The sequence below is a fragment of the Cervus elaphus genome, chromosome 24, assembly GCF_910594005.1.
Source record: "Cervus elaphus chromosome 24, mCerEla1.1, whole genome shotgun sequence".
Lineage (NCBI taxonomy): Eukaryota > Metazoa > Chordata > Mammalia > Artiodactyla > Cervidae > Cervus > Cervus elaphus.
The window spans coordinates 29,218,514-29,228,980 of NC_057838.1; the positions used below are offsets into that span (position 1 = coordinate 29,218,514).

A 10,467-nucleotide genomic window follows, 5' to 3' on the forward strand; every position below is an offset into this window, starting at 1 on the left:
TTAAAAATTTTTTTTAATGAATCATAGTCTTTTATATTTTGGCTTAGTTTTTTTTTGTTGTTGTTTTGGCTGCATGCCCTGGCATGAAGGATCTTAGTTGCCTCTTTGTTAATCTGTTTCCAGTTCATAAATGCCAAGGCATAGCATAGAGTTAGCATTCAAAAAATGTTGAATGGGTGAATTTATGTCCTTATGCAGCTAATCACAGGACAGTTTTACAGTTTTGAGATTTATTTTTACCTTTATAAATAATGCTGTAGTGAACCTGTTTCTGCCTTTGGCCTTTTTTTTTTTTTTCTTCACTTTTGGATTATGCACCAGGCTGTATTCTTTGAAGTAGGTTCACTGGACAAACGAGTGCGGATTTTGTTTTATTCCAATTTGCCTTACAAAATTGTGCACAGTGGCGGGTTTTTTTTTTTTTTTTAAGTCAGAAGACTCCAAAGAATTGCAATGATGAGCAGAAAACCTGGCTTTGTCCTAACACCGGTCCTCTGACCTGCAGTAAATACTTCCTCGGCTCTGTGCTTCGGTTTCCTCAAAGTCACAGATCGTGAACGTCTGCATTTCCTTCCCGGGTAAAAGCTAAACTCCGCTTTCTCACCACTCGGGAGCCTCGTTATTCCGATTGACAGTCAATCTGACCAATCAGCGTGCTGTGGGAGATCCCGGGGCAGCCCTTCCGGACACAGGCGCACAGCCTTCGCTCCGGAGATGGGTGGCTGTCGGGTTTTGGGTCAGGCCTGGGGTGGCTGGCGGCGGGGTCTGGGGATCCGTGCAACGCCCACAGCCGCAGGCTTTGGCACCAAGGCCCGGTAATTACACAACCCCCGCCCTGCTTTGTGTAGAAGGGAGACGGGCTAGGGGAGGTTGTGTGCGGTATCTGGAGTTAGGTAGATATGGGTTCTAATTCATCTCTGATGTGTGATACTAAACTAGCCGTCGACCTCTCTGAGCCTCAGTTCTCTTTTCTGTACATTGGGGCCAATCGAACCTGAGATTTCGGGAAGCTCAATCCAGGCTTCCTGGAGCATTCAAAAACAGCCGCAGGGTTTGGGAAGATGTGTGTGGAGATAAGAATGAGCGGCACCCCCGGAAGCAGTGATTTCCCTATTGTTTACCTAACCTTCCCAGGCATCAGCTGCAACGTCGAGGCGCCAGCAAACCGTCGGATCCCCCGGGTGACCAGCCTTTCCCAGGACTGCTGAGACCGGAGACCTTCAGTCGGGAAGAACTGGTCGATGTATTGAGGGCGGCTGTGGTGGACCGTAAAGGTGAGGGGTGGGAGGGACTGGTGCCGAGAGACCCGGAAGGGGAGGAATCTTCACCTGAGCCTTCTGAGGCTCTGGTTCGGTACCCTACTAAAACCTGTGGGGTCAAATCCTGGTTCTCCCTCTCACCAACCTCACTAGCTGGGACCAGCCACATACTCTCTCTGCCTCAGCATCATGGGATACAGCTGTGGGGAGGGAGAGTATAAATAACCAGAGAGCTTTGCACTAGTAGGCTCTCAGTAAAGTGTTAATATATTGAGGGACAAAACGGGCTTTGGAGTCATATCTAGCTCTGTAATCAGCTTGCTGTGTGGCTTTAGGAAAATAACAATGTCTCTATGCCTCAGTCTCCAGTGACTTATGAATTTTCTCAGCTATATATTGAGCATAGGCTGTGTTCCAGGCACTGCTTTAGAACATGGCTGTCTACTGCTGAACAAAATAAATATGGTTCCTGCCTTCAGGGAGCCAGCATTTCAGTGGGAGAAAATGATTAACCAGAAAATAAATGAAAAAAGTACTTACTAGTGATCGGTACTGTTAATAAAACAGCGATGGTAGGGATCTGCAAGAAAGGAGCAGACATCAGATTGGAGACTCAGGCCTCTTTGTGATGATCACATTGAAGCCATGATGATATAAGGAGCAAGCCACATGAAAATCTGAGACATGGAAAGCAACAAGTGCAAAGGTCCTGAGGTTGAGGCAGCAAGCTGAGCATATGCAAGGTTCAGAAAGAAGCTTATTTCAGGGTGTGGTTGATAACTCCTGTGTGAGAGTTGTGTGGGGACCACATGATAATATGAATTGAGAAAGTCTTTGTAAACTGCTTTCGCTGTTGCTGACGTTTATGTATTATATGTTTCAGGACCTCTGGTAACATTGAACAAGCCACACGGTCTGCCAGTGACAGGTATGGCAGGGAAAAGAGATGCAGTGAGGGGGGTTTCGATGTGTCTGAGAGCAGACAATATTGAAGAGAAGGGATGTGGTCTCTGAGAGCAACTTGTAGTCTTCCTTTTGTTTTTCCCTAGGAAAACCAGGAGAGCTGACATTGCTGTCAGTGCTGCCAGAACTAAGCTGGTCCCTGGGGCTCGGGGAGCAGGAGCTCCAGGTTGTCCGAGCATCTGGGAAGTAAGTGGTGGAGGTGATAGGAAGGTAGGAAGATAAGCATCTATTTGGAATGGGGGCAGAGCTACTTAGAAATAAACAGACATTTTCCACTGGCTGCTTTGGGATCACAGAGGTAGGAAACAAGGAAAAAGAGGAGGAAGTGGACAGATCTGGGTTCAAATCCTTATGCACAAACTGATCGTAGGTGTCTCTGAGCCTGTTTCTTTCATCACAAAACAGAGCTCATAACATCTGTGCTTAGTGTATAGTCACTTCTCCAGTCCAGTATTCATAGCCAGCATTGTTAACGGATCTGTGATATTCTTTCCTCTAATACCCATCGTTAGAGATGGTGCTTGAGATAAGATGTTTCTGCAATTGCACAAGCTCATAAGCTTGTTTGTGGGGAATTAAGCCATTCCCTTCTCCAAGGGATCTTCCCAACCCAGGAATCGAACCCGGATCTCTGACATTGCAGGCAGATTCTTTACCATCTGAGCCACCAGAAAAACCGATTTAATAGCTAATATATGTGAAATTCCTAGTAGAGTGCCTACTGGTAGACAGTCAAGCAGTTGGTGGTAAGTTATGATGTTTGGCTCTGAGCTCCCTGGGAGCCAGAGCAAAATGAGAAACACGTTTAAGCTTTGTACCCTTATTATCAAACATGGGGAAGACTTACTTGTTTCTCAGGAGGAGGTCTCTTTTGTAGTCCAGATGTTTCTCTTCAGCCTTCAGCAGGTCCGTGTTTCTTCTCAGGGTCTCCTTTTTTTGCGGGTGATCCCAGGGGATTTTAACTTCTGTGATTTGTCTCCTTTCTCCAGGGAGGCCTCTGGGCTTGTGCTCCTCTCCAGTTGTCCCCGGACAGCAAGCCGCCTCCAGAAGTTCTTCACTCACTCACAGAGAGCCAGGAGACCCACAGCCACCTACTGGTGAGAAGGGCTGGGAGGCTCCAGTGCAGCAGGGAGGTCCCAGCAAACAACTCTGTGACCTCCTCCTGCCTCTTTCTCAGTGCTGTCACTGATGGGATCCCAGTTACTTCTGAAGGGAAGATCCAAGCAGCTCTGAAACTGGAACACATTGATGGGGTCCATCTCGTGAGTCAGGGCCTGGGTGGGGAAGAGGGGACCCTCAGACATATACCCCTCAAGAAGAGTCAAGGGTATAGATATGGGGTGGCTGGCCCTTCATGCCCCAAAAAGGTGAATGACGACTGCCTATACTGTGGCCCTGTCCTCAGCCTGGTGGGAACAGGGAGGGTTGGGGGGCAGCTCCCAGGTGTGTGTGACGCTTGTTCACTCTTGGGGGCTGATACCACAGGTTGTTCCAGTGCACTCCCCATCCCGAAAGGACATCATGGAAGGTGTCAAGAAGACCCTTAGCCACTTCCGTGTGGTTGCCACGGGCTCTGGCTGTGCCCTGGTCCAGCTGCAGCCACTGACAGGTGGGTCTGGAGCCCCAGCCAGACTTGACAAACTGTATTTGGTTGGGGAGGCAGGGAATGGGAGGAAGGTGGTAGTTTCAGTGGCAGCCTGGGAAGTCTGTGATGGACTGCAAGGATGTATGTGACCAGCTCCACCTGGAGGGGGCAGTGCTTCTCCTGTCAGTCTGAAGGTCACCCCTTTGCAACTCACCTATTTTTTTTCTTACTGCTCTCAGCATCTTCTCTTTACCTTTGATGTTCTCTAGCTTCACTGTGCGGAGAAGGCAATGGCACCCCACTCCAGTACTCTTGCCTGGAAAATCCCATGGACGGAGGAGCCTGGTGGGCTGCAGTCCATGGGGTCGCTGAGAGTTGGACACGACTGAGCGACTTCACTTTCACTTTTCACTTTCATGCATTGGAGAAGGAAATGGCAACCCACTCCAGTGTTCTTGCCTAGAGAATCCCAGGGACGGGGCAGCCTGGTGGGCTGCCGTCTATGGGGTCGCACAGAGTTGGACATGACTGAAGCGACTTAGCAGCAGCAGCTTCACTGTGATGAATCCAGGTGTGTGGGTTTAGTTTTTTTTTTTGGGGGGGGGGTTAGTTTTATTTCTTGGGATTCAGTGTGTTTGCTGAATCTGAAGATTAACCTGTTTGATCCATCCTGAAAAGTTCTTCAAATGTTGTGCCTCTTGCATCCTCCCTTTTGAATGCCTGATAGCGTCTGAGTTTCTCATTCACCTGCTATGTCTCAACTTTGCTTCCATATTTTTCATGTCTATCTTTTCCGCATTCTGGGTAATCTTCAGACGTACTTTCCAGCTGAGTAATTTTCTCTTCAGTTGGATCTAACCTGCTAGTTTAGCCTACCCATTGATTGTACTGTTTGCGTCTACAAATTCAAGTTGGTTGTTTTACAAATACAGATGGCCTTTTAAAAAAAGGCATCTTTTTTTCTTTCACGTCAAACTGTTTTTAATTTGCATAATGCTTTTAACAAAAATAGCCTCCCCCCCAAAATTTTTTATTTACAATCTTTGGTCTTCAAAAGGTGTGAGTGTTCCTGTCTAACAGTCAGGCAGCCAGGGCTGCCCATGTGCAGGTAGCTCTGTTACAGACCAGCCCATATTCTCTCTGCTGACGTGTGGGCCCTGGCAGGACTGCACCCAGCAAGGGAGCAGTGCTTTCCTCCAGTCCACACAAAGGCACAAGTCAGCCTGAAAATGGTGACTCAATCCTGCCAACTGCAAGGTAAATGAACTCTTAGAATACTTCTAGACTTATTGCCTGCATTTTTCTTAAAGACCGATTTATTTGTTTTTAGTTTTTGGCTGTGGTGGGTCTTTGTTGCTGCGCATGGGCTTCTCCTGTTGCAGAGTGAGGGCTTCTCTTTGTTGTGGTGGTCGAGTTTCTCATCCCCGGGGCTTCTCGTTGCAGAGCACGGGCTCTAGTTGCAGCTCAGTAGTTGTGGCACACAGGCTTAGTCGCTCTGCCGCATGTGGTATCTTCACTGACCAGGAACCTGTGTCTATTGATTGCAAGGCAGATTCTTAACCACTGGACCACCAGGGAAGCCCTTGCCTGCATTTTTTAACCAGTGTTTTGCTCATTCTTATTAAATTAGCCTTTTTTTTTTGCTGCATGGCATGGCTTGGGGGATAGTTCCCTGACCAGGGATTAAACCTAGGCCCACAGAAATGGAAGAGCAGAGTCCTAACCACTGGACCACCAGGGAACTCCCAAAGTCCTAACATTTTTGTCTAGACTGTAATAAAACTAATGAGAACAGTATTCAAACCCAATAAAGCATGATGCTAAAATCTCAGATCTCAAAGAATCTCAGATCCTTTGAGATCTGAGATCAAGTTATTACACATCTAACCACCTTTATGGCACATACCATGGACCACCACCCTGCCTTTCTGATTTAAAGTTTTGTCTGTTCACTGATTGCTGTGGTCCATCCTGTGGTTTTATTTTTCACACCAGTAAGTAAAGGTGACCAACAGCCACTGACTCAAGTTTTTCCAAGAATTAAATGACCTGGTCAGTCTTCAGATTGCTTCGCAACCTTCTCTTGCTGATCTGTCAGCTTTTTCTTTACCTATAAATCCCAAATGGCCAAGAACACACATCAACTGAAGGTCCATGCTCTGGGCAAGCCTCTTTGTTGATGAGCTCCTTCCCTGTGCTTGTCATCCATCCATTCTCCTAGCCTTGAACCCAATTAGCGATGGCATCTGTTTTTCTCTCTCATTACTTGTTCTTGTCTTTACTCATTTAAAGCACACCTATGTGGTGTTTCTATAATTCTTTTGTCTTGAGATTCTAAGTGTCTAATTCTGTTGTGATTTCCGCAGACTTGCTCCCCTTGGTGGAATGTCTCATTGCTCTGTGGTTCAGGTTGTGCTGGGTCTTCATCTGTGGAAATCCTTTACTGCCTCATTGGCAGTGGGGACTTGAGAGGTTCTGCCTTGCTTCTGCTGAGTGGGCTCACATCGCTGCTTCAGGATGTAGAGATTAACACCTCAGTTGGAAGTTCACAGATCACTCAAGTGGTATTAGAACCCCAACCCTGTGTGAGAGCAGCTCACAGTTGGGAGATCATCTTCATTCCCCTCATCCATACCTACAGAGCTCATCTGCCTTCCTTGGTGGCTGGCTTTTTCTCCTAGTCCACCCTTGCATGGAAGATGTAGCCTCTCAGATTTCATTTGGGCACCACAGCCTCATCCGTGGCCCCTTGTCACTACTTAAACCCAAGCCCCCTTGGCCCCAAGATTGGAAATACCCCTAGAAGAGGAGAAATGTTGACTCTCTTGTGCTCTGGATTTGTTTTTTGTATTTTCATCCAGGGGACTTTACTTTCCGTGTCCAGCTGTGTATTTAAAAGGATGATTGTTACAGTTTTCCAGTGTTTCTAGGTGGTCAGTAAAAGATGGGTTTTTAAATTATCCAATCCACCCTATTGCCAGACATGAAAGTAGACGGGACAGTTCCTGGGTTTGAATCCCAGTCTGTGGTGGGCTGGTTACTTCTTGAGCTTCGGTTTTCCTGTCTGCAAGGTGGAATGATGCTAGGTCTCACATTATAGGGTTTTCAGGAGTATTAGTAAGTTTAATGTGAACCATTTCATACCCATTAAGTTTCCCCAAAACAAGTTCAAGTTGGTATCACCCAAAAGAGCAATTTATTGACTCATATAACTTAGAAGTTCAGGCTTGTGCGTACTCTGGGGCCCACCAGCCACAACTAATGAGCCCCTGTGCTGCAACTATTGAAGCCCTCGCCCCTTCGAGCCAGCAAGTCGCAAATACCGAGCCTGCGTTCTGCAACTCCTGAAGAAAGCCTGCACACCCTAGAGCCCATTTTCCACAACAGAAGCCACCGCAATGAGAAGCCCATACTCTCCACAACTAGAGAAAGCCCACATGCAGCAGTGAAGACCCAGTGCAGCCAAAAAAAAAAAAGTAGTTCGGGCTTGGCTGCATCCAGGCTTGGAGGACGTCATCAGAAAGCCATTTCTCCCTCTCTTTGCACCTCCCGCGTGCTGGCTTCTTCCTCCCGTAGGAGCAGCAGCTGTCCCCCGTGGAGGCAGATGCAGGCGCTCCAGCAGCTCCAGGCTCACTCCACAGCAGGAAAGAGTGCTCTTCATTCCCAGAAGCATCACAAAAAATTCAGGGTTGCGTCTCTTCATGGATGAGTCCCACAAAGCTGGTGGCATGACAGCTCTGCCTGCCCCGACCTCGCTCCAGAGGCTGGGGTGGTAGTGTCCACCTCACTGAAACCACACCATCTGAGAATGGGGGTGGCACTGCCCCAGAGCACGGTGGGGGAGGGGCGCGGCAGTACTGGGTGGGACAGAATGAACTGCTTGCCTGCCAACTGTCCCCTCTCTCCTGTCTTCTAGTGTTTCCCAGCCAGCTGCAGGCACACATGGCCCTGCAGCTCTGCCCTGTGCTTGGGGATCACACATACTCTGCCCGCGTGGGCAGTGTCCTGGGCCAGCGCTTTCTTCTGCCAGTCGAGAGCACCAAGCCCCAAAGACAGGTACCCAAGCTCACCTGCCTGCGGCCTTCTGGGGTGGGCTGGGGCTTGTGGGGGTGGAGGGATGGATAGCATCTCCAGACATCAGCTACACAATTTGGGCTTCCAAAGCTACCAGTACCCCTGTCTTGCTGTGTGGCCCTGAGTGACACCCTCTCTTATGGGTCTCTTCTGTTCAATAAGGAAATCAAACCAGCTGATTTTTAAAGGTCCTTCTAAGTCTGCCATTCTGTAACGGGTGTAAGAGTTTGTGTGTGTGTATTCTTGTAACACTATCTGCTTTAACAGAAAAACCTCAAGTACCAGAGTATTAATACAACAATTTCCTTCTGTGTGAAGTCCAGTTAATGGGATCGGGTAGGGGCAGGCTTTGCTCCAGTCACTTGGGTGGCCCCTGGCTGCTGCCATCTGGTCAGCAGAGGAGACAGGGCAGGTTCGTGGAAGTGGGGGGCGGTTTCTCGGGCCACATCAGGAAGCGGGACACATACTCAACACTCCTGTTGCGCTGAGTGGGGCTCAATCACGGCCTCCCCAGCCTGCAGGAGGGGCTGGGGAATGCAGTTTAGTGAAATGCCTAGGAAGCTGATTTGGTGACCCCTAGCTGGTCTATGCTGTAGTGTGAGTGTGTGAGTGTGAAGGTATTTACATGTGCAGAGGCATGCAGAACACAGATGCAGAGGGAGGACAAAGTATTTGCCTCGCTCCTGTTTTGCTGAGTGCTGCTTGGAATTCACCTGGCTGGATGCTGACACGTCTCTCCAACCCCAGGTCCTGGATGAAGCCCTCCTCGGCCGCCTCTGCCTGACCCCCTCCCAGGCCGCCCGGTTGCCCCTGCACCTCCATCTGCACTGTCTTCACCTCCCAGGCGCCAGGCCCAGGGACCCACCCACTGAGCTTCTGGCTCCTCTGCCCTCTTACTTCTCCAGGACCCTGCAGTGCCTGGGGCTCCACTACCAGTAGTCCTGCTGGAAAGCAGCTGGGGTGGGAGGCGAATGGGCTGCGGTCAGGCCCAAGAGTGTGGTCAGTGCTCAGCATACAGTCAGACCACGTGTCAGATGCTGGGCGCTCTAGTGGGATAGACCTGAGATTGCATCCTAAGGCCATTTGCTGTGTGGTGTTGGGCAAATGACCTCACCTCTCTGGGCTTGAAATAATAAAAGTACCTACCTCATAGGATCATTTTCAGGATTTGATGAGAAAGAAAATGTTTATCATGGACTGTGCTTTCTGCCGAGCTCAACATGTGGTCTTTATGTTTGGCTGTTTCTGACCCAATTCTAGCTGAGAAAATGTTAAAAGAGTTTTTTTTTTTTCTTTAATTTGTGCTAAAATACACTTAGTAGACTTTACCATCTTCACTATTTTTAAGTGTATAGTTCAGTGGCATTAAGTACATTCACATGGTGGTGCAACCATCTTCTGCATCTAACTGCAGAACTTTCTCGTCCACCCAAACGGAAACTCTGTTTTCATTAAACACCAGCTGCCCATCCCCTACCCATCTCAGCCCCAGTAGCCACTGTTCTCTGTCTCCATGAATTTGACTACTCATTTAGATGTTAGATCTTTTACTTTAAAAAACCATGTAACATATCAAACATAAGAGTGCGTAAAACATCTCTGTGATTTAAAGAATAACTGGCAGGTGACACTCACATAACCACTTGGCACAAAACAGAGGCATCTTTCTCCTATTTTGGAACACAGCCGTTCTCAACCCTGGCCCTGTATTAGAACCTTCTACCCTGCCCCCTCGGAAAGCTTAAAAAAAAAAAATCCCCATGCCTCCCCTGACTACACCCCTAAGATACTTTTACCAGTCTGGGATGGAGATGTCGTTTTTTTTTAAAAGCTCCAGAATGGGCACTATTGTATAGTCACAGTTGGAAACCACTCCCCCTGACTTGAGAGAATTCTTTCCTTGTCTGTTTTTTTAAAGTGTTACCACATATACATGCATCCCTAAAAAATGTATTTTGTTTTGCTTGTTTCTCAAACTCCTGTGGAATGGAACTGTGTTGTATATATCCTTTTGTGACTTGTTCTCGCTCCACCCTGGGAAATGCATCCATTGTGTGGCATGGAGTTGGAATGCTGGGGCTTGCAGTCTATCCACCAACGTTAATGGACACTTAGGTCGTCGCTGTGACCACAGTGCTGCTGTGGGTCTGCCTGTCTGCGTTTTCTCATTCAGCCGTGCAATAATTTCTGCATCAGAGTGTATTTATCTTGATTTGACTAGTGTGTGAGTTTCCTAGGGCCGCTGCAATGAATTACCACAACCTGGGGACTTCCCTGGAGGTCCAATGGTTAAGATACTGCACTTCCACGGCAGGGGGCATGGGTTCAATTCCTGGTCGGGGAACTAAGATCCCGTGTGCCACACAGCACGGCCAAAAAACAGGAAAGAAAAAAAAAATTTACCATAACCTGAATGGTTTAAAATAGCACAAAATAGATTCTCTCCCCCAGTTTTAGAGGCCGGAAGTCCAAAATCAAGGTGTTGACAGGGCTGTCCTCTACCCAAAGGCTCTACGGGAGAATCTTTCCTTACCTCGTCCAGCTTCTGGTGGCTCAAGCACCCTCTGACTTGTGGCCGCATCACAC

General features: G+C 48.2%; 1 protein-coding gene across 1 annotated transcript; it reads left to right on the forward strand.

Moving 5' to 3' along the window:
- Positions 1 to 676: 676 nt before the first annotated feature.
- Positions 677 to 9,033, forward strand: RPUSD3 (RNA pseudouridine synthase D3). Its single transcript, XM_043885995.1, has 9 exons — positions 677 to 815; positions 1,135 to 1,274; positions 2,143 to 2,187; positions 2,309 to 2,408; positions 3,212 to 3,319; positions 3,400 to 3,484; positions 3,708 to 3,831; positions 7,724 to 7,863; positions 8,629 to 9,033. Exons 1-9 carry the CDS (start codon positions 715 to 717, stop codon positions 8,818 to 8,820), a joined length of 1,035 nt encoding a protein of 344 aa, XP_043741930.1. The 5' UTR covers positions 677 to 714; the 3' UTR covers positions 8,821 to 9,033.
- The last annotated feature ends 1,434 nt before the right edge of the window (positions 9,034 to 10,467 follow it).

Coding starts and splice junctions, on each gene's coding strand:
- RPUSD3 (XM_043885995.1), top strand. CDS start 715: ATGGGTGGCTGTCGGGTTTTGGGTCAGGCCTGGGGTGGCTGGCGGCGG. Junction 3,320..3,399: donor AGACCCACAGCCACCTACTG/GTGAGAAGGGCT, acceptor CCTCTTTCTCAG/TGCTGTCACTGATGGGATCC. Junction 3,832..7,723: donor CCAGCTGCAGCCACTGACAG/GTGGGTCTGGAG, acceptor CCTGTCTTCTAG/TGTTTCCCAGCCAGCTGCAG.